Source organism: Gopherus flavomarginatus, chromosome 3 (genome assembly GCF_025201925.1).
Source record: "Gopherus flavomarginatus isolate rGopFla2 chromosome 3, rGopFla2.mat.asm, whole genome shotgun sequence".
Classification (NCBI taxonomy): Eukaryota; Metazoa; Chordata; order Testudines; family Testudinidae; genus Gopherus; species Gopherus flavomarginatus.
Genome location: NC_066619.1, coordinates 150,314,800 through 150,338,188, shown reverse-complemented (window position 1 = coordinate 150,338,188; position 23,389 = coordinate 150,314,800). Strand labels below are relative to the sequence as shown.

The 23,389-nt window shown below is 45.0% G+C and overlaps 1 protein-coding gene across 1 annotated transcript; it reads left to right on the top strand.

Moving 5' to 3' along the window:
* The first annotated feature begins 197 nt into the window (after positions 1-197).
* On the top strand, positions 198-23,389 carry LOC127047355 (fibrous sheath CABYR-binding protein-like). Its single transcript, XM_050945475.1, has 6 exons — positions 198-399; positions 3,472-3,529; positions 7,556-7,616; positions 13,133-14,926; positions 14,999-15,843; positions 23,239-23,389. Exons 1-6 carry the CDS (start codon positions 198-200, stop codon positions 23,330-23,332), a joined length of 3,054 nt encoding a protein of 1,017 aa, XP_050801432.1. The 3' UTR covers positions 23,333-23,389.

Genomic DNA, 23,389 nt, shown 5'->3' with positions numbered 1-23,389 from the left:
ATCAGATCCAAATCACCAGCTCCAGTACTGCAGATAGATTACAGTGGTGAATCCATATTGCACATGGACCATGCTGATGAATCATAGTACATGGATTACAAACGGCTGAATCTACACTGGACATAGCTTGTATTCCTGGATCCACATCGATTACAGCGCCAGATCGATACTGGCTGCAGCGATACAATCCGTGAGCGATGTGGATTTGGCAGCAGTACAATCATGTGGACGCAGCAGGACAATGCACACGGATGAGCACGCTCGATCCACGTTGCACGCAGACCGGATCGCTGACTCCGGAGCGCAGCCGGGCGAGCCGGCAGCCTGCACCGCTGCCGTGCCCACCCCAAGCAGGACGCTCCTCTCCAGCTAAAGGCGCCCGGCTGTATTGCGTGCGGGGTATTTGCCCACGTGACGTCAGAAAAGCCCCTCGGGACGTCACGGGGCCCCTGAGTTTCCCATAGGGCGGAAGGGATGGAGGGGGTTTAGTGCACCGGGCGGAGAAGGCAGCCACCCAGCGTCCCCCACCGGCTGCCCAGCCCCACTGGGGCTGAGAGGGGCAGAGGCAGCTGATGCTATGGGGGAGAAGAAAGGTGAGAGGGACCAGGACATCTGGTCACCCTAAGAGGGAGGGGGCTGTGCCCTGTGGGGCTTTCCTGCACAGAGCCCAGGCTGCCCCTCTTTGCCCCTGTGGGGTGCAGCAACCCCAGCTATAGGGCACAGGGCAGGCTCCCAGCTCTCCCTGTGTACCCAGCCTCACTTTAGCACTGGTGTCCCAGCCCACGCTCAGCTGGCAGCTGCCCTGGGCCCCAAGCTGGAAATGCTGCTGGCTCCCTCTGCGCCCCCAAATGTATTTTAAATGACGACCATTACGCTAGCATCCAGGAAGCATGGCAGCAGTTCAAGCCCAACTCTGCCCTCAGGAGTCACAGTTCAAGTCAGCTGGCCCAAAATACTAAACTGCAGATTTACCAGTATGATGATTACTGAACGGCCTGCCAGAACAAATATACCTTGGACCCAGAAAGGGGGAAATTTGGATCCTGACCTGGAAATGCCCTGCCCAGACAATGGAGTCCTAGGACTTGTCAGCAAGAGCAGCCCTGGTGATCTAAGAAAAGCCCCTCCATCCAGGCAAGTCCATGTGGCTAAAACTCAGGAAAGCTTTAGTAAGCCACAGATCCCCAGGAGGTGTGTTTACACATCTGTTTCATGTCCTGCTCCTGAGGTTGTTTAAAACATAGTCTGCACTGGGGTTTATACCAGTTCAGGGAGTCTATGTATTTCTCTTGGTGTATGGTAACAGTGCTCAAAAAGTCGCTAGCATCTTTGGGTTTCCAATGTGGGAGTGTATTGTCATTTTGTCTCAGTCCTCTGATGCCTCCTGAGCGGCTCAACAAATCCATGAATTTTGCATCATGCTCTGAAGCCTTTACTGCATTATATTAAAGCAGAGCTGAGATACCTAAAGCTTATTTCACAAAATTTTGTCATGCATCCGACGAAGTGGGTATTCACCCACGAAAGCTCATGCTCCAATATGTCTGTTAGTCTATAAGGTCCCACAGGACTCTTTGCTGCTTTTATTTCACAAAGTGCCACTTCATTATTATATTATAGCGCTACATCACGTATGAGAAAGGTTGGGGTCCCTCTATGGTGCTTCCAAATTACCTAATGGTCACAAGGATTCTTCCGTGGCATTTCTGAGGAATAACTGGTACACTGTGCAACTTAATTTTGTATCTCTTTCATTCAAATTGTATCCCATATTGCTTTGCTGAGTTAAACAATACAATAACAGCGGAGGGAGAAAAACTAAGCAGAGAGAAAAATTATGTTTCCACCAGCTGTTTGAAATGAGATGGATAATTGGAGAGGCAGAGAGATACAATCAGGCTGTTTCAGATGGCAATAACAGTAAAGGAGAAGCCTCCTTCACAGGCAGCAGCCAGTTGCACAGAGGGAAGCAGAGAAGGCCACATTAAAACAAGAGATGTGAAAAGTGAAAAGAGAGGGGCTAGACAAAATCTGTGAGATTGGCATCCCAGGGGCATGAGTTAAAGTGGTCAATTTAGAACTGGATTTTGCAATGCACAGGGAGGCAGTAGAGTTGTTTGATGATGGAACTAGTTTGGTCATGTCTTCCCACTCCAAAAAATGCTCACTTAACAGAAACAGGAGTCCCCAGTGACTAAGATTTTTCTTTTCTGAATGGCATTGTCTAAAAGAGTTCCACTGTTGCTAATATTGCTGTGTTAGCCACGTGAGGAAGTGTGTCAGCACTGTGTCAAGTAGGCTCGCTTAAATAAGCTGATGCTGAAAATGGCTGATGGGGCCCCCGTGTAGGTAGCTTTCTGGCTCTAACACTGCAATGGTAGCAATCTTTTGCAAACATTTCCTAGTATAGACCTAGCCTATGCATATAATCAGCATCAGTTGCTCAGTTTGTGTTTAGGCTTAGAGAGCAGCAAAGAGTCCTGTGGCACCTTGTAGACTAACAGACGTTTTGGAGCATGAGCTTTCGTGGGTGAATACCCACTTCGTCAGATGCATGTAGTGGAAATTTCCAGGGGCAGGTATATATATGCAGGCAAGCCAGAGATAACGAGGTCAGTTCAGTCAGGGAGGATGAGGCCCTGTTCTAGCAGTTGAGGTGTGAAAACCAAGGGAGGAGAAACTGGTTTTGTAATTGGCAAGCCATTCACAGTCTTTGTTCAGTCCTGAGCTGATGGTGTCAAATTTGCAGATGAACTGAAGCTCAGCAGAAACTACTGAGCTTCAGTTCATCTGCAAATTTGACACCATCAGCTCAGGACTGAACAAAGACTGTGAATGGCTTGCCAATTACAAAACCAGTTTCTCCTCCCTTGGTTTTCACACCTCAACTGCTAGAACAGGGCCTCATCCTCCCTGACTGAACTGACCTCGTTATCTCTGGCTTGCTTGCTAGCATATATATACCTGCCCCTGGAAATTTCCACTACATGCATCTGACGAAGTGGGTATTCACCCACGAAAGCTCATGCTCCAAAACGTCTGTTAGTCTACAAGGTGCCACAGGACTCTTTGCTGCTTTTACAGATCCAGACTAACACGGCTATCCCTCTGATACTAGGTTTAGAGAGTTCAGCCAGAGTCAGGGTTCATCTTAATAAAGTGTAAATTTTTAATGGTGAGTGTAATCAATCATGGAAACAATTTACCATGGTAAAGTCTCCACCACTGACAATTTTTAAATCAAGATTGGATTTATATTGGATATTTTTCTAAAATATATGCTGTAGGAACTATTTGGGAGGCACTCTATCACCTATATTATACAGGAGATCAAACTAGATGTCCCTTCTGACCTTGGGAAGCTATAAATCAATCGCTTTCCAGGTTTAGGGTACATTGCAATCCCTGGGATGAATAAATTGGAAGGCAAAAGCCCTACTGTCCTTCTGTCTTTTGCTGTTCTGCTCACAGGGAGCTGGAAACAATGTTTTTGCTGTGCTGACCCTCCGCAAACAAAATCTTCAATAAGGTAAGGCACATTTCTCTTTCTAAGGAATTGACTAACTTGAAAGTTTTGTTGGTTTATCTATGTCAGTAGGTAGTGTGGAAAAATTGCCCCCTACCTGATATAGCATCTGCGCCAGCAAAAATGGTCATGTAGATACAGGAGTTGTACTAACAAAAACATCCTTTTGCTGGTATAGCTTATTTTGTTTGGGGAACTAGTATAAGCAGTAAGAATTCTTTTGCCAGCTGTGGTAAACCCAGGACAAGCAGCGGGGGGGGGGAATTAGTCCCAGGAAGTTAAAAGGCCTCGCTCTACCCACTCCACTGGGAAATAAAGTTCAGCTGGAAAAGGGGTTACCAGGGAACTAATTAGGTTCAGCTGTCGCCAACTGCTTGTGACCTTTTTAAACCCTCCCCTGCATGCTGCTAATAGGAAGTTGCTAATAGGTTAGGTGTAGCAAGACATTGAACCCTTCTAGGAAGGAAGGCTGGCTGGCTGGCTGGCTGGCTGGATTTCCCCTCCCCCTCCCCCTCCCCCCTGCGAAGGGAAGGAAAACCAGCACAAGGGATTGACTGAGGAAAAGACTAGCCAGACCCTATGCTACCTGTAAGGATTTGCCTTGCCCAAGCCTGTGTCTCTGAGGCTAAAAAAGGACTGAGCCTCCTGAGAAGAAGAAGGTACTTTGCCACACAGTATAGACTGTGTCTCCTCTAAGAGTGTTTTTCCACTATAGCTAAATAAGCACCCCATCTAGTGTAGACAAGGCCTTAGTTGTAAGTCTGGCATGAGATAACATGTGGCCCTGGGGAAGGTAGGGGAGAGATGGGGCCCTTTAATAGGGAGATGTTGGCATCTCCAGAACAGTTCTGCTTTCCATGGCTTTGTTCTGCCCTTTGATGGAGGGCTGAGTGGTGTTGGACAGTTTAACAATACATTGCATGTATAATCTTGTAAAACACTTCAGGAAACCTTGGGATGAAAGGTGCTAAACAAAGTTGGTGCGGGTGTTTTGTAAAAGCAATGCAGTTTGTGATTGTCAGAAGGTATTAAATGTGTGACTGGTTATGGGCACAGTTATGCATAACAGCATGTAGGGGTCACTTCATCCTTCGCTGAAATGCAGCCACTTCTGTGGTAGAACATGGTAGCTGTTTAACTGCTCACAAGAACACTACACAATGCTTTAAGCGTAAAAAAGGAAGTGAGGAAGATGGTGTGATTATGGCATGTTGTTTATTCCCTTTTCCTCATCGCTCTGCTGTAGTCCTTTACCTTTTGCATTTGTTTATGCTCCCTTTTAATCCTTATATAAGAAAATGTACTATCAGCAATTTATTTTTGTCCTTAACAAAAAGTTGGTAACTGAAATACAATACAGTAACACTGGGTGTCCATCTTTATCAAATGCACTTTTCCAGTGCTCCCAAGTCATGTACAATACCATCAATTACATGAAAAAGTTCAAACTGACTCAGTTCAACCATAATGATTCTTCCCAATCCATAAAATCCAGAGCCTTTCCCCTTAACCCTTCTCTCCCATTCACCCATCTTCCTGGAAATGGCATGTTTATAAGAGTTCCTTGCAACACCCTGAAAGTCAGCAAATGCTGGCCTAGCTGGACCAGTAGGTCCCAAACTCTTTACCATCTGACCTTGTTCAAAGCAGACAAAGCTTGGGCCCGACCTTCCTGCATGCTGGGGACAGTGTTCACAGCCATCAGCTACTAATGCAGTACTAGGCTACTAGGGTCTGTATGGTTATCCCAGCCCTGGCTGTGGCATGTTTCAGGGACACAGTGCAGGTGGTTTGAGTGCACAGAGCTTATCCTGCTGGGACAGAGTGACCCAAACTGAGACTGGGACTGACCTGCCAGTCTGCCCCGGGGACACGGGCTTCATGGAAGGGCAGAACGGAGGTAGAAGGGCTCAAGGGGAACCCCCATGTTCCTTCTTGGAGCCGCTGTCCCTCTACCTTGTTCCCTCTTAAGTCCTATTCCCTCCCCCGAGCGATCTGCCCCTCATTGTGTCCTTCTTACCTGGCTGCGGGCAAGGCCCTGTGGCATCCAGCTGTGCCCTCTCCATGGCTCCACGGGCACGGTGCCCACAAGGAGAAGAGACCATCTTGCTGCCCTTGGTGCTAGCACCCTGGCTGCCCCGGTGACCAAGTGGGCTCCATGCAGAGCCAGGCCTGGACAGGCTCCGCTGGGCTGGGTGTGTGGGAGGGACGGTGCGGTCTGAGCTGAGAGGAGTCACCAGGGGTGTCTCGGGGCTTCCAGCCAGCCACAGGCATGGCCAAGGGAGAGTGTGAGTGAGTCCAGAGCAGGGTGCCCTGTCCCTAGCAGACACAACAAGGGGCTATCGGCTCAAGCTCCAACAGCTGAGGTAAAATCATGAGGCGAGAGCCCAGTGTCAGTCTGAGCTCTCTGTCCTACGCCCAGTATGGGGAGTGTGGAGGGGCTCGAGGCCGGCTTTGTTCTCCATCCTCTGGGCCCTGCCTGACTCCCTTCTGACAACAACATTTCTACGTGATCCCTGGGGAGAGGGGGAGGCAGGGCCTGGGCCTCTCACTGCCCTGAGTGGGGGGAGATGGGGCTGGAGCTCTGATTTCAGCTTCAGCCCTGGGTCGCTGGCCCTGGCAACCCCAATAAAATGGGGTCACAACCCACTTTGCGGTCCTGACCCACAGTTTGAGAACTGTTGCCAGCCCACACTCCATTTCCCATAGCCCTCAAGGACCCAGCCAAGCAGAGAATAGCTGGAGCACAGTACGCTGTGGCTCCAGCTCCTTTGTGCCCCTTGCCCCGACATGAACCCTGCACCTGGGGCTGGGGACTGGCTTAGTGCTCCTCCAGCAGCTCTCCACCAGTGGGAGATGGCATGGCTAGACAAAAAGGGGTGTGGGACTGTAGGCAGCCAAGTGTGAAGTAGAACAGCCTTGAGGTTGCTCTACTTTATGCTGGGGACCAGACTGACAGCCAGCTGGCCCTGTGATTGAAGATTTCGCTGCAAAGAGGGCTTAAAACCACCTTTGCCATCACCTCTGGCCCTCCATCCAGAAAGCATGTTCAGCACTGGATTATTAAAGAAGGAAATTCAGAAAGGACGGTTTTGTGTTTTTCTGTTTGTAGGTATAGGGATGTGTAGCAAAATCTCCAGTTCCTGGCCTAGAGAGTGTACAATCTAGGGGTGAAATCTTGGCCCCATTGAAGTTAATGGCAAAACTCTCATTGATGTCACTGGGACCAGGATTTCACATATGACAGGATGTGCTAGGTGGACAAAACAAATCTGGATTGCAGAGAGGATGTTGGTTGAAGTTTGGAAGGTGAAGTAACAATAAAATGAAGGTTTAGCAGGAAAGCTTAAGTCTCAGCTTGCCGGTTGCCTGCCAAAACGCCAGACAGGAGGGATTTATAGGTGTTTTGGCAGAAGCAGTTTTTAAGGAGGGACTGAAAGAATATAGGATGGCAACTTTATGCATTTGTATGATGAGGTTTTCCTACACATAAGGGGTGGCAAGGGAGAAAGCACAGCACCTCTACAAGTATCATTCCTTCCTGTGCCAAACGTGAGGGAAAGACATTTTGCTTGAAGTCACCCAAAAATTGTTACAATCTGTTGGGGTCATGTTCTTCCTATTTTACAGATTTTCTGTGTTGGGTATTATGATAGCTACGCATTATCTTGTTGCAGGGGTCCCCAACCTTTTAGTGTGGCGGGTGCTGGACAAGCAGCTGCCGAGAACCAGCGTCATCAAGAGGTGTCGCTGCCGACCTGCCGTAGAGAACCAGTGTCGTTGAGAGGCGTCACCGTTGAAATGCTGCCGAAAATCAGTGGCATTTCTGCAGTGACTCTTCTTGATGATGCTGGTTTTCGGTGGCTGCTTGTCCAGCAGCCAGTAGGCGGGTGCACATAGATGCCACGGCGGGCGCCATGGTGCCTGCGGGCATCGCATTGGGGACCCCTGTTTTATTGTATGTATTAAATGCACCATTACTGAGAGATTAACAGGTTCTGAATCTCTCTGTCCCATCCTGTGTTGCAGTATAAATATAAACAATGTTGAGCCAGAGGAACCTGCTGAGGAGGCAGAAGAAATAAAACAGGTAAATATTTGCATGAGCAGAAGCACCTGTGGTGAGTGGTAGCTTTAATTACATATGCTCTTTTAAGTAAATAAGGGATGACACAGCGCGTGTTATATATAATCACATGGGTTGTGTGCACTTTGAGTCGCATCTTTCTGACAGCCTCTCTGCTAAATTCACTATGATAAACATAGACATCATCTGGAATGCCTTTGGGTTATATTATCATAGACCTATAGGCCTGGAAGGGATCTTGAGAGGCAGAACCAAGTAAACTTAGACCATTGCCAGGAGTTTGTCCAGCCTGTTCTTAAAAACCTTCAGTGATGGGATTCCACAACCATCCTTGGAAGAGTATTCCAGACCGTAACTACCCTTATAGTTGGAAAGTTTTTTCCTAATCTCTCTTGCTTCAGATTAAGCTTATTACTTTTAGTCCTACTTTCAGTGAACATGGAGAACCATCCTCTTTTGTAGTAGCTCTTAGCATATTTGAAGACTGTTATCAGGTCTCCCCTCAGTCGTCTTTTCTCAGGACTAAACAAGCCCATTTTTTTTTAACCTTTCCTCACAGATCAGGTTTTTTAAACCTCATTTTTGTTGCTTTGCTCTGGACTCTTTCCAGTTTGTCTGCCTCTTTCCCAAAGTGTGGCACCAAAACTGGACAAGTACTCCAGCTGAGGCCTCACCAGTGCCGTGGGACAATTACTTTCTGTGTCTTTCAAATAACACTCCTGTTAGTACGTCCCAGAAAGATACTAGCCTTTTTGATATGTCCTACCCTATCTGTGTGCGCACGTGGATTTTAATGGGATTTGGGCATCTACCTCTCTTAGGCGCTTTTGAAAATCACAATATATATCATGTAAGGCTAGCCCCTGATACCCTTACTGCATGCTGAATGCTAGTGTACTCTGGAAGTAGTCCCGTTTATTCTTACAGGTGCTACTTGTGGAGTAAGGTCCTATTCATTGGGAGTACCTGTATCAGAATTTAGCTCTTAATCGCTTGCAGTTCATTATTACGCTACAGAGAATGAGTCCTTTTAAAATTTAAAGGAACACTGTCAAGGGATATAAAAGTAATTTTATTCTTCCATTGATTTCAAGAATAAAATGTCTTTCAGTTTTTATCGTTTTCCACTGTACACATAATGAAATCCTACAGCTCCTCCCATCCTCCTGTTTCTAACAGGATTTGGAATTTATTTGTCTTTTGATTTGTTTCATGTGTTTCCCCCACCATCCAATAATCTTTGATGGTAGGTTTCACCCCACTGTAGGTCTCTTTGGCTGTTCTTTATTTTGTTGGCTTGTGTGGGTTGCTGTGCCAAGCCAGCAGGGGTGAAGGACTTTCTACCTGTGGAGCTGTGACAGGTTCGGTCACAGAGTCCCCCTTGGGACTGTCACCTGACATGCTGGAATTACCTCTGATCCCGCTTTCCCTGCCAGCTTGGGACTCCAGAACCCTGCCTTGTGGGCTCACCCTTCACTGGCCAGCGAAATCCCCTACCTTTCACTCAGCTTGGGGCTACAGAGCCCTTGGGGTTGTTCCAACCGCAGCAGTCGTCAGGATCCCAACTTCCATCTCCGGGATTCATGTTTCTGGGCATCCCAGGGCAGGACCTGTCCCCTGCTGACCTGCAACTTCCTGGCAGTCAGCTGGGAAGGCCTCGCTTTTACAAGATGGAACATCCCCCTCCCCCAGGGAGAGGATCACAGGACAGGAGCTGGCTCTATCCAGCCCTTCCTGCAGGGGACCTCTCTTGAGCCCCAGAGCTACACGGCTCATTTTCCACTGCTACCAAGGAATTAAACAGACACTCTCCTATTTCCCCAGCAGCACATGTGACTTTACCCTCCCTTCTGGGGCCTTCAGCGCAAAATTCCTTCTTGCTGCTAACAAACCCTGGGACAGATTCTGCCACATCAAAAAAATGATTCCCCAGTAGAAATGGTGCAAAATTGCTTGCCACTGCTGCAACAGTCAGTTCAGCCTGCAAATCACCAGTTTCCATGTGTACCTTAGCTAAAGGTGCAAAGACTTTGTAACCTCCCACCAGTTCTAATTCTGCCATTTTTCCTGGTAACAAATCCTTCTCCTGGATCAGGTCCATCTTGACCACAGAGATTTCTGCACCAGTATCCGTCAAACCTTGAAGCACTTTGTCATTAAACTTAACAGCATGCACATGCTCACTGCTTAGTCGTGTAGAAGCAACCTTTACAAATCCTGTGTGGTAAGAGGCAGTAGCCTGGGATACCCCTGTGCGCTGAGAAGCAGCAGCTTCATGTTTTACGTGATGCCTGTTCCCACTCAGACAAGGGCATTTATTCCTCGGGTGCTCAGTGGACTTACAATGATAGAACCTTCTGGGTTCCTCTGCTTGTACAGGAGACTTTGGACGAGTAACAGGGGAACGGGGAGATGAACGTTGTCGTCAGATGCTACCGGTATGGTGCTCTTCTCTGTTCAATGCTGACATCAATCAGCTGTGTGCTGTCTCAGCTCTGCAGATCGCTGACACAGCAGAGCCCGAGAGAACCCCCAATGACCACAGACTCTAGTAAGGTACGAAGGCATGTCAGCCAGGTTTATTGTCAAACGAAGCATAGTAATAGTTCCCTCTAGACTTTACTCTACAGGACATACTACGAATATGTGCCCCCTGGCAATGGACTCAGCTCAGTCAGTGGCGGGACTTTCCACTGCTCCCTAGGCTGAACAAAGACACCGCCCCAGGGATGCATTCTTATACACAGGTACAAACAAGTTACACATCACTCCTGACATATGGAGGTGGAACCCCTCTACGCAGCAAGATACAACCCCTGTGCGTAGCAAGGTGCCGCCTCTCACCTTGTACATGTTGGTTCGAACAAAACAACTCTGTCCATCATATTCCCCTTTTCGCCCTGTCATTGGGATGGGTCAGCTTGTTCCTTGTTATCTGTGTGGAGTGTACGAGTATGTGAATGTTCTGATATCTGGTGTCCGGTACCTTTTAGGTATGTCTCTTTTTGCAATCTCAGCCCTTTCCTTGCCAGCTCCCTGTGAGCAGGGCCTGCCTCTGGTTCACAGCTTAACTTTGCTTTATGTTAGCAAAGTCTTGACCATTACTTTAGTTCAGGCCTTATACAATGCCTCTGATACCAAGGTTTATATCTTAAGGCCTCCTCTTACTACAAACGTCCAGCCTCCTTTTTCCCAGGGATAAAACGATGATTCTGCTTTCCATCAACCCTGTACCCCTCTGGCAGCAGTTTATGTTTACTTGCAGCTTGTGATTGCTCAAAAGAGTCTGCAAACTCAGCTAATTCACCCACTGCATCCACCTTTTTGTCCCACAAATATTGTTTTACATCATCACTGCACATATTAAGGAACTGTTCCTGAGTAACCAAATCACACCTTTCTTCCAAGCTTGTAATGCCTTTTCCCCTCACCCAATTGTCTAACAAATCCCTCCCTTTCATTTACATAAGACACATTACTCAATCCAGATCCCCTCTTAAGACTCTTGAATTTTACCCTGTAGGCTTCAGTTGTAATCTGGAACGGTTTCAAAACCAGTTCCTTAAATTTACCATAGTTTGAAGCATCAGCAATAGGCATCTTATTGAATATGTCCAGAGCTCTCCTAATCAATTTTGCAACTGAAGTGGTCATTTTTTGGTCCTCAAGAATCGCATGTAGAGTGCATGGTCTCTCAAACGTGATAAAATATTCAGCAATATATCAATGGATTCGTCATACCGAGGGCATAACCGTTCCCATTTGTGGATTTTTGGGGAAGTGGAGCCAGCTGCTGGAGGGTTTTGCCTCTTCCACTCCATTACAGCCAGTTCATGCTTCTGGGCTGCAATCTAGGCCTCAATTTCTTTGTCTTTTAACTCCAGGGCTAGCAGCTTCTCTCTTTCCTTCTTCTCCTGAGCATGCTCTCTTCTTGAGCAGCCTGTTGGGCTAAGCTGTGGGCTTCCATGGCTCTTTCGTGAGCAGCTTTTTCCCTGGCAATTTGCTCATCAATTTCCATTTGTCTTAATTCCATCTGTCTTTTATGTTCATTTTCCTTCTCAACAGTATGAAATCTGTGCAGTTCTAGCTTCTTCTGAGCTTCACTCTCACTCTTTTTGTTGATTTTCCTGCCTCTATTTCCTTTACCCGAAATAAGCAAACAGAAAATAACAAACCAGTATCCATTTTCTGTTTTCTGGCCACCACACTTAAAACTCACTTAAAATCACTACCAGTGTCTCAAAGCAATCAGCTGTGCACAGATCCTGCTGACTACACCACTGTGACAGGTTCCGTCACAGAGATCCCCTTGCGACTGTCACCTGACATGCTGGAATTATCTCTGAGCCCACTCTTCCTGCCAGCTTGGGACTCCAGAACCCTGCCTTGTTGAGCCAGACATGCTAGCCTGCTGCAACACAGACCCAGGTCTGGTCCACACCCTCAAAGCTGCAGACTTTAACCAAAAACTGCTCAGCAAGTCACCTATCTCCAGCACCCAGACACCCAGTTTCCAATGGGATCAAAAACCCCAAATAAATCCGTTTTACTCTGTATAAAGCTTATACAGGGTAAACTCATAAATTGTCTGCCCTCTGAAACACTGATAGAGAGAGATGCACAGCTGTTTGCTCCCCCAGGTATTAATCACTTACTCTGGATTTACTAATACATAAAATGATTTTATTAAGTATCAAAAATAGGATTTAAGTGGATTCAAGTAATAACAGACAGAAAGTCAGTCACCAAGCAAAATAAAGCAAAAAAACGCAAGTCTAAGCCTAATGCATTAAGAAACTGTTTAGAGATAAAATCTCACCCTCAGAGATATTCCAATAAGCTTCTTTTACAGACTAGATTCCTTCCTAGTCTGGGCCCCATCCTTTCCTCGGTACAGTCCTTGTTAGTTCCAGCTCAAGTGGTAACTAGGGAATTTCTCATGACCTGGCAGCCCCCTTTGTTCTGTTCTACCCTTTTATAGCTTTGGCCCAAGTCAGGAATCTTTTGTTTCTCTGGGTCCTCATCCTCCTTCTAAATGGAAAAGTACCAGATTTAAGATGGATTTCAGCATCATGTGACATGGTCACATGTCCTGTGAGACCTCCCCCAGCCTCCATTCTTTCTGGCTTACACAAACACAGGAAGGCTTGCAAGTAAACAGAGCCATTTACAACCAACTGTCCTAGTCAATGGGAGCCATCAAGATTCTAAACCACCATCAGTGGCCAACACTTTTCATAATTACAATAGGACCCCAGAGTTATACTTTATATTTTTCTAGCTTCAGATACAAGAATGATACATACATACAAATAGGAGGAATATATTCTGTAGATTATAACCTTTGTTATGATACCTTAGAAGAGACCTTTTGCATAAAGCATATTCCAGTTACACCATATTTACACTCATAAGCATATTTCCATAAAACATATGGAGGGCAATGTCACAGGAGCTTCACTTTTGCTTTGAAAAGTAGATGGTCATATTTATGGGGGTTTGGTTTTTGTCATTTACAGCAAATAGCAGAAGACTCATTCTGTGCTGATGTCCAGGTGCAAACTTCCTATGTGGAAATACCACCAGGAGACAGGTGGCGTTGGTCGCGATTACAAACAGAAGCTCAGGTGCAAACCTCAAATCTTGAACTACTAGACGAAGAGACTTTCCTCCCATTTGAAAGTGAGGTCCAGGTACAAACCTCAGATCTTGAAATATTAGAGGAGGAGACTTCATTGCCATCGCAAACGGAGGCCCAGGTGCAAACATCACTTATTGAAGTACTAGATACGGAGACTTTATTCCCCATCGAAAGTGAGCCCCTGGAGCAGACCCCAGATCTTGACTTTCAAGACATGCAGATGAAGAATTTATTCCCATTATTTGTTGAAGTTGAAGTGCAAACCTCATATGTAGACATACCAGCAGGGAATAACTGGCGTTCGACACGACTACAAGCCGAGGCCCAAGTGCAAACCTCAAATCATGAACTATTAGAGAAACTCTCCTCCCTCTCACAAAAGGAAGCCCAGGTGCAAACTTCCAAACTTTCAATAACAGAAGCAGAGGAAGTGCCTCTTCCCCCATCACTAACCGAGGCCCAGGTGCAAACCTCTGAACTTGCAGTAACGGAAACGGAGGAGGAGGTGGCCCCATTCCCGGTAGAAGAAAAGCCTGTCCCCACAACCCAAAGTGAAGCTGCTGTGCAAACCTCATATGTGGACATACCAGCAGGGAATAAGTGGCGTTCATCACGGCTACAAGCTGAGGCCCAGGTGCAAACCTCAAGTATTGAGTTACTGAAGAGGCTTTCTTCCCCATCGCTAACTGAGGCCCAGGTGCAAACCTCCAAACTTGCAGTAGCAGAGGAAGTGCCTCTTTCCCCCTCACTAACCGAGGCCCAGGTGCAAACCTCTGAACTTGCAGTAACAGAAGCAGAGGAGGAGGAAGCCCCATTCCCAATAGAGGAAAAGCCTCTCTCCAAAACCGTAGCTGACGCTGCTGTGCAAACCTCATTTGTGGACGTACCAGTAGGGAATAAATGGCGTTCGACACGACTACAAGCTGAGGCCCAGGTGCAAACCTCAGGTATTAAGTTACTGAAAAAGCTTTCTTCCCTCTTAGTAAACAAGGTCCAGGTGCAAACGTCAGGTATTGAGTTACCGAAGAAGCTTTCTTCCCCATCTTTAACCGAGGCCCAGGTGCAAACCTCCAAACTTGCAGTAACAGAAGCAGAGGAGGAGGAAGCCCCATTCCCAATAGAGGAAAAGCCTCTCTCCAAAACAGTAGCTGACGCTGCTGTGCAAACCTCATATATAGACATACCAGCAGGGAATAAGTGGCGTTCATCACGGCTACAAGCTGAGGCCCAGGTGCAAACCTCAAGTATTGAGTTACTGAAGAAGCTTTCTTCCCCATCACTAACTGAGGCCCAGGTGCAAACCTCCAAACTTGCAGTAACAGAAGCAGAGGAGGTGCCTCTTTCCCCCTCAATGACTGAGGCCCAAGTGCAAACCTCTGAACTTGCAATAACAGAAGCGGAGGTGGAGGAAGCCCCATTCCCAATAGAAGAAAAGCCTCTCTCCAAATCCGTAGCTGACGCTGCTGTGCAAACCTCATTTGTAGACATACCAGTAGGGAATAAGTGGCGTTCACCAGGGCTACAAGCTGAGGCCCAGGTGCAAACGTCAAGTATTGAGTTACTGAAGAAGCTTTCTTCCCCATCACTAACCGAGGCCCAGGTGCAAACCTCCAAACTTGCAGTAACGGAAGCGGAGGAGGTGCCTCTTTCCCCCTCACTAACCGAGGCCCAGGTGCAAACTTCCAAACTTTCAATAACAGAAGCAGAGGAGGTGCCTCTTTCCCCATCACTAACCGAGGCCCAGGTGCAAACCTCCAAACTTGCAGTAACGGAAGCGGAGGAGGTGCCTCTTTCCCCCTCACTAACCGAGGCCCAGGTGCAAACTTCCAAACTTTCAATAACAGAAGCGGAGGAGGTGCCTCTTTCCCCCTCACTAACCGAGGCCCAGGTGCAAACTTCCAAACTTGCAGTAACGGAAGCGGAGGAGGTGCCTCTTTCCCCCTCGCTAACTGAGGCCGAGATGCAAACCTCCAAACTTGCAGAAGCAGAAGCAAAGACGACCTTTCCCTCCCCATCACAAACTGAGGTTCACATCCAGTCTTCGTATTTTGAAGTACCAGAGTTGGAGGATGAGATGCCCACTACCCCAATCAAAGAGAAGCCCCTCCCCCTAACACTGATGGAGGCCCAGGTGCAAACTTCCTATGTAGACATACCAGCAGGGAATAAGTGGCGTTCATCACGACTACAAGTGGAAGCCCAGGTGCAAACCTCTAGGCTTGAATTGCCAGAGGCAAAAGAGAAGGCTCCTTCCCTATCCCAAACACAGGCTGAGATGCAAACCACCAGGGTTGAAATAACAGAAGAGAAAGCAGCACCTCTGACTCCTCCAGATGTTAAAATATTAGAAGAGGAGACGCTGAAGGAGGACGTAGAGCTGAAGCTTCCACGCCCTGAATATACCGAGGCCCAGGTGCAGACCTTGCTTGTTGAAATACCTGTGGGGAAGAAGTGGCGTTCATCCCGTTTATGTACCGAGGCCCAGGTGCAAACTTCATATCAAGAACTCCCAGTTGTGAAGAGCAAGACTTTGCCCCCACAAGGTCCTGGGGTGGTAAAGAAGGTCACTGAGCATACAGCATCAAAGAAGTAAGTAGAAAAAGCTAGTTCTGCCATACTTTCCCTGCTGCAGGGCTGAGCATCCAATCTTTTCTTCATTGTAGAAAGCTAATACAGTGTTCGGTTTTGTGTAGATTTGAAAGGATTGGGTTGAAAATTAGCTGTGAAGCCATTTACCGTTTATTCATCTATTCAGAAAACCCTGTAGCTCTTGTACCACCAGTACATTCTTTGTACCCACAGATTCAGAGGATTTGAGACCAGAAGGAGCTATTCGATCATTTAATCTGAGCTTCTGTATAGCGCAGACCATTGCATTTCACCCAGTTACTCCTGTACTGAGCCCAGTAACTTGTTTGGCTAAAGCACCTCTTCCAGAAATTAGGGCTGTCAAGAGATTAAAAAAATTAATCCTGATTAATCATGTGATTAAAAAAATGAATCGCGATTAATTGCATTGTTAAACAATAATGGAATACCATTTATTTAAATATTTTTGGATGCTTTCTACATTTTCAAATATATTGTATTCTGTGTTATAATTGATTCAAAGTGTATAGTGCTCACTTTACATTTATTTTTTATTACAAATATTTGCACTGTAAAAGACAAAAGAAATAGTATTTTTTAATTCACCTCATGCAAGTACTGTAGTGTAATCTCTTTATCATGAAAGTTGAACTTGCAAATGTAGAATTATGTACAAAAAAATAACTGTATTGTTTTAGTTTTCAATGTAAAACTTTAGAGCCTACAAGTCTGCTCAGTCCTACTTCAGCCAATCACTCAGACAAACAAACTTGGTTACGGTTTGCAGGAGATAATGCTGCCCACTTCTTGTTTACAAATATCACCTGAAAGTAAGAACATGCATTTGCATGGCACTGTTGTAGCCAGTGTCACAATATATTTACGTGCCAGATGCACTAAAGATTCATATGTCCCTTCATGCTTCAACCACCCTTCCATAGGACATGGATCCATGCTGATGATGGGTTCTGCTTGATAACGATTCAAAGCAAAAAGGACCGATGCATGTTCATTTTCATCATCTGAGTCAGATGCCACTAGCAGAAGGTTCATTTTCTTTTTTGGTGGTTTGGGTTCTGTAGTTTCCAGATCTGAGTGTTGATCTTTTAAGACTTCTGAAAGCATGCTCCACACCTTGTTCCTCTCAGATTTTGGAAGGCACTTCTGATTCTTAAACCTTGGGTCTCGTGCTGTAGCTGTTTTTAGAAATCTCACATTGGTATCTTTGCGTTTTTTCAAATCCGCAGTGAAAGTATTTTTAATACAAATGTGCTAGGTCATCATCCGAGACTGCTATAACATGAAATATATGGCAGAACATGGGTAAAACATAGCCGAAGACATACAGTTCTCCCCCAAGGAGTTCAGTCACACAATTTTAATTAACACCTTATTTTTTAACGAGCATCATCAGCATGGAAGCATGTCCTCTGGAAAGGTGGCTGAAGCATGAAGGGATATACGAAAGTTTAGCATATCTGACACATAAATACCTTGCAACGCCGACTACAAAAGTGCCATGTGAATGCCTGTTCTCGCTTTCAGGTAACGTAAATAAGAAGCAGGCAGCAGCATCTCCTGTAAATGTAAACAAACTTGTTTTTCTTAGCAATTGGCTGAACAAGAAGTAGGACTGAGTGGATTTGTAGGCTTTAAAGTTTTACATTGTTTTATTTTTGAGTGCAGTTATTTAACCAAAAAAATCAACCTTTGTAAGTTGCACTTTCATGATAAAGAGATTGCACTACAGCAGTGGTTCTCAAACTTTTTTTCCCGCGGACCACTTGAAAATTTCTGGGGTTTTCAGCAGACCACTTAATGATCTTTTCAAATACTGTTTGTACAATTAGCTAACTATTGTTAAGTGCTTTTGATAAAAACGCTATACTATATTTAAAAAATATATATTTAATTTTTTTTGTTCTACAAATAAAAGCACACAAGTCATATTTTAATATCAGTAATGTTATCTTTCCAATGGATGTGCCCTATTGGAATGTTGGTGTGGATGGGTATAGTTTGCTCAGAAAGGATAGACAGGGGAAAAAGGGAGGAGGTGTTGCCTTATATATTAAAAATGTACACACTTAGACTGAGGTGGAGATGGACATAGGAGACAGAAGTGTTGAGAGTCTCTGGGTTAGGATAAAAGGGGTAAAAAACAAGGGTGATGTCGTGCTAGGAGTCTACTACAGGCCACCTAACCAGGTGGAAGAGGTGGATGAGGCTTTTTTAAACAACTAACAAAATCATCCAAAGCCCAAGATTTGGTGGTGATGGGGGACTTCAACTATCCAGATATATGTTGGGAAAATAACACCACGGGGCACAGACTATCCAATAAGTTCCTGGACTGCATTGCAGACAACTTTTTATTTCAGAAGGTTGAAAAAGCTACTGGGGGGAAGCTGTTCTAGACCTGATTTTAACAAACAAGGAGGAACTCGTTGAGAATTTGAAAGTAGAAGGAAGCTTGGGTGAAAGTGATCATGAAATCATAGAGTTTGCAATTCTAAGGAAGAGTAGAAGGGAGTACAGCAAAATAGAGACAATGGATTTCAGGAAGGCGGATTTTGGTAAGGTCCCATGGGAATCAAGACTGAGGGAAAAAACAGCTGAGGGGAGTTGGCAGTTTTTCAAAGGGACACTATTAAGAGCCCAAAAGCAAGCTATTCCGATGGGTAGGAAAGATAGAAAATGTGGCAAAAGACCACCTTGGCTTAACCATGAGATCTTGCATGACCTACAAAATAAAAAGGAGTCATATAAAAAATGGAAACTAGGTCAGATTACAAAGGATGAATATAGGCAAACAACTCAGGAATGCAGGGAGCAAGATTAGAAAGGCAAAGGCACAAAATGAGCTCAAACTAGCTATGGGAATAAAGGGAAACAAGAAGACTTTTTATCAATACATTAGAAGCAAGAGGAAGACCAAGGACAGGGTAGACCCACTGCTCAGTGAGGAGGGAAAAACAGTAACAGGAAACTTGGAAATGGCAGAGATGCTTAATGACTTCTTTGTTTCGGTCTTCACTGAGAAGTCTGAAGGAATGTCTAACATAGTGAATGCTTATGGGAAGAGGGTAGGTTTAGAAGATAAAATAAAAAAAGAGCAAGTTAAAAATCACTTAGAAAAGTTAGATGCCTGCAAGTCATCAGGGCCCGATGAAATGCATCCTAGAATACTCAAGGAGTTAATAGAGGAGGTATCTGAGCCTCTAGCTATTATCTTTAGAAAGTCATGGGAGACGGGAGAGATTCCAGAAGACTGGAAAAGGGCAAATATAGTGCCCATCTGTACAAAAGGGAAATAAAAACAACCCAGGAAACTATAGACGAGTTAGTTTAACTTCTGTGCCAGGGACGATAATGGAGCAAGTAATTAAAGAAATCATCTGCAAACACTTGGAAGGTGGTAAGGTGATAGAGAATAGCCAGCATGGATTTGTAAAGAACATCCAATGTCAAACCAATCTGATAGCTTTCTTTGATAGGATAACGAGCCTTGTGGATAAGGGAGAAGCGGTGGATGTGGTATACCTAGACTTAAGTAAGGCATTTGATACGGTCTCGCATGATATCCTTATCGATAAACTAGGTAAATACAATTTAGATGGGGCTACTATAAGGTAGGTGCATAAGTGGCTGGATAACCGTACTCAGAGAGTAGTTATTAATGACTCCCAATCCTGCTGGAAAGGTATAACAAGTGGGGTTCCTCAGGGGTCTGTTTTGGGACCGCCTCTATTCAATATCTTCATCAACGACTTAGATGTTGGCATAGAAAGTACACTTATTAAGTTTGTGGACGATACCAAACTGGGAGAGATTGCAACTGCTTTGGAGGACAGGGTCAAAATTCAAAATGATCTGGACAAATTGGAGAAATGGTCTGAGGTAAACTGGATGAAGTTCAATAAACACAAATGCAAAGTGCTCCACTTAGGAAGGAACAATCAGTTTCACACATACAGAATGGGAAAAGACTGTCTAGGAAGGAGTATGGCAGAAAGAGATCTAGGGGTCATAATGGACCCCAGGCTAAATATGAGTCAACAGTGTGATACTGTTGCAAAAAAAGCAAACGTGATTCTGGGATGCATTAACAGATGTGTTGTAAACAAGACACGAGAAGTCATTCTACCGCTCTAATGTGTGCTGGTTAGGCCTCAACTGGAGTATTGTGTCCAGTTCTGGGCACCGCATTTCAAGAAAGATGTGGAGAAATTGGAGAGGGTCCAGAGAAGAGCAACAAGAATGATTAAAGGTCTTGAGAACATGACCTATGAAGGAAGACTGAAAGAATTGGGTTTATTTAGTTTGAAAAAGAGAAGACTGAGAGGGGACATGATAGCAGTTTTCAGGTATGTAAAAGGGTGTCATCAGGAGGAGGGAGAAAACTTGTTCACCTTAGCCTCTAATGATAGAACAAGAAGCAATGGGCTTAAACTGCAGCAAGAGAGATTTAGGTTGTACATTAGGAAAAAGTTCCTAACTGTCAGGGTAGTTAAACACTGGAATAAATTGCCTAGGGAGGTTGTGGAACCTCCATCTCTGGAGATATTTAAGAGTAGGTTAGATAAATGTCTATCAGGGATGGTCTAGACCGTATTTGGTCCTGCCATGAGGGCAGGGGACTGGACTCGATGACCTCTCGAGGTCCCTTCCAGTCCTAGAGTCTATGAGTCTATGCATCTATCTCCCCTACCACAGCAGCCCCTGAGCTGGGGGTGGGAAGGAGAGGGCTCTCTCCCCTGCCACAGCAGCCATAGAGCTGAGGCTGTGAAGGAGGGCCATCTCTCCCCAGCAGCCACAGCCATGGAGCTGGGGAAAGTCTCCTCTTTCTCTGGCCTCTTCAGCCCTGCATGTCCCAAGTTCCCCTCACCTGCTCATTTCACCCCACTGCCCCCTCCCACCTATGCTCTATTCCCCCCAAGGCCACCAACTCACCTTACATGTGCATCTTCTCCAGGGTCCAGGCACCTAATTAGTGGAGCCACGCCTGTGTGGCTCCACTAATTAGGTGGGTGGCTCTTCATTCTCTCATATGCAGCCGCCCAGACACGCACCTTAGAGGAACTATCCATGGACCACCTGAATGGAGCTCATGGACCACTGGTGGTCCATGGACCACAGTTTGAGGAACCTCTGCGCTATAGTATTTGTACAAAGTGAACTGGCCTGCTAAACCCAAGGTTGTAAGTTCAGTCCTTGAGGGGGCCACCTAAAGATCTGGGGCAAAATTAGCACTTGGTCCTGCTAGTGAAGGCAGGTGGCTGGACTCAATGACCCTTCAAGATCCCTTCCAGTTCTATGAGATAGGCATATCTCCATATATTATTATTATATTATATTCTTTCTTGTTTATCATTTTACAGTTCAAATATTTGTAATAAAAATAATATAAAGTGAGAACTGTACACTTTGTATTCTGTGTTGTAATAGAAATCAATATATTTTAAAATGTGGAAAAACATCCAAAAATATTTAATAAATTTCAATTGGTATTCTGTTGTTTAACAGTGCTATTAATCGCGATATTTTTTTTAAATTGTGATTAATTTTTTTGCGTTAACTGCAATTAATTGACAGTCCTACCAGAAAGGCATCCCGTGTTGATCTGAAGACATCAAGAGAGGGAGAATCCACCACTTCCCTTGGTAGTTTGTTCTAATGGTTAATAACCCTCCTTGTTAAAAATGTGCCTTTTTTCTAATTTGAATTTGTCTGGCTTCAGCTTCCAGCCATTGGTTTTTGTACTGTCTTTCTCTGCTCCTTAAAGAGACCTTTAGTACCTGTTATTTTCTTCTTGTGAAGGTACTTAGATGCATCTGAAGAAGTGGGTTTTTTTACACATGAAAGCTTATGCCCAAATAAATCTGTTTGTCTTTAAGGTGCCACTGGACTCCTCGTTGTTTTTACTTAGGCCAGGTCTACACTGGAGGGGATCGATCTAAGTTGCGCAACTTCAGCTACATGATTAACATAGCTGAAGTCGACCATACTTAGATCAACTTACCATGATGTCTTCACCGTAGTGAGTCGACTGCTGCCACTCCCCCGTCGACTCTGCCTGCACCTCTCACTGAGCTGGAGTACAGGAGTTGACGGGAGAGCACTTGGGGATCGATTTTATCGTGTCTAGTCTATATGCGATAAATCTATCCCCGCTGGGTTGATTGCTGCCCGCAGATCCGGCCGCTAGTGAAGACATACCCTTAGATACTGTAATCAAGTCCCCTCTCTATCTTCCTTTTGATAAACTAAGCACCTCTTCAAGTTTCTTACTGCAAGACATTTTCACCAGCCCTCAGATCATTTTTATGGCTCTTTTCTGCACCCTCTTCAATTTTTTGGCATCCTTTTTAAAATATGGACGTCGATGTGGATGCAGTATTCTGGTATTGGTCTCACCAATGCTGTATTCAGAGGCAAAATCACTTCCCCTGTTTAAACACTCAAGGGTCTGGATATCTGGAGACTGGTAATGGGGTGGCTTTTGGGGAGTTTCTCAATTGTCTGAAAGAGTTCATTATAACGTTCAGTGCATAGCTCTTTTGTATGTTCAGAAAGATTGAATTTTTAACTGAAGAGTAGGTTGCATTCCCTTAAATGCACCTAAATGTTGGATTGTTATTCATGTGCTCATCCTCTTTAGGCAACTGGTGTATTTTTATTTTTTTTATGATATGTATTTATTTTATTTTACTTTTAACATTATGTGTTTTCAAGATGAAAAGCACTATATATCTACTAAAACATTCTTATTCTTATGATTTATTTATATTTGGAGGGTAATTTCTTTTCTCCTTTGGAATGACTCCAGTTGCTCCAAATAACCAGCACTTCCTGGTAGAGAACTGACCTAGCAATGCCTTATCTCGCCCTCATCCCTAAACAAATTATTCGGTTTGAACCCTGATTGGCAGCTTGAGATGCTTGGCAGCTAGAGATGGGTCAGAGCCTGAAGCATTTATCTATTATGCCCTGAAACTGTGGGGATGTGGATGTAAGGGTCCTATATCCAAAGCACCCCAGATTTGGGTTTTGTTTCCTCAAGATTTTGCTCTAGGCAGCAAGTTTGGCAGAAGTGCGCCAAAAAAAATTTAGAATTTGCCCAATGCTATTGTCAACATTTGCAGATGTGTTGACCTATACCAAGTGAGGTTTTCAAAGCTAGGGGATTTGGGTGCTCAAAACCCATTACTTTTGGCAAGAACTGGTTGTCCTGATCTTTTAAGCATGAATAATCTGAATAATCTCTGTTACCATATTTTATAGTAGACCCAGCCAAAAAATGAGGTGGTGCCACCTAAGGATTGAAAATGAGTATATATCGCAAGGCATGGATAGTTAAACCTCTTTCCTTTATTATTTGTCTTTTTGTTGCAGACTATCAAAAACCTCGACACGAGCAGCACCAATATCTGTGCACTTACATGTAAAGATGACTGCACGGCGCCGGAATGGGAATAAAAAGAACTAGTAAAAACTTGAATTTAAACAAATAAAACCTTGTAAAATAACAACTTAACCTGTGAGA

Coding starts and splice junctions, on each gene's coding strand:
- LOC127047355 (XM_050945475.1), top strand. CDS start 198: ATGTGGATTTGGCAGCAGTACAATCATGTGGACGCAGCAGGACAATGC. Junction 400..3,471: donor CCGGCTGTATTGCGTGCGGG/GTATTTGCCCAC, acceptor TTCTGCTCACAG/GGAGCTGGAAACAATGTTTT. Junction 15,844..23,238: donor GAGCATACAGCATCAAAGAA/GTAAGTAGAAAA, acceptor TTTTTGTTGCAG/ACTATCAAAAACCTCGACAC.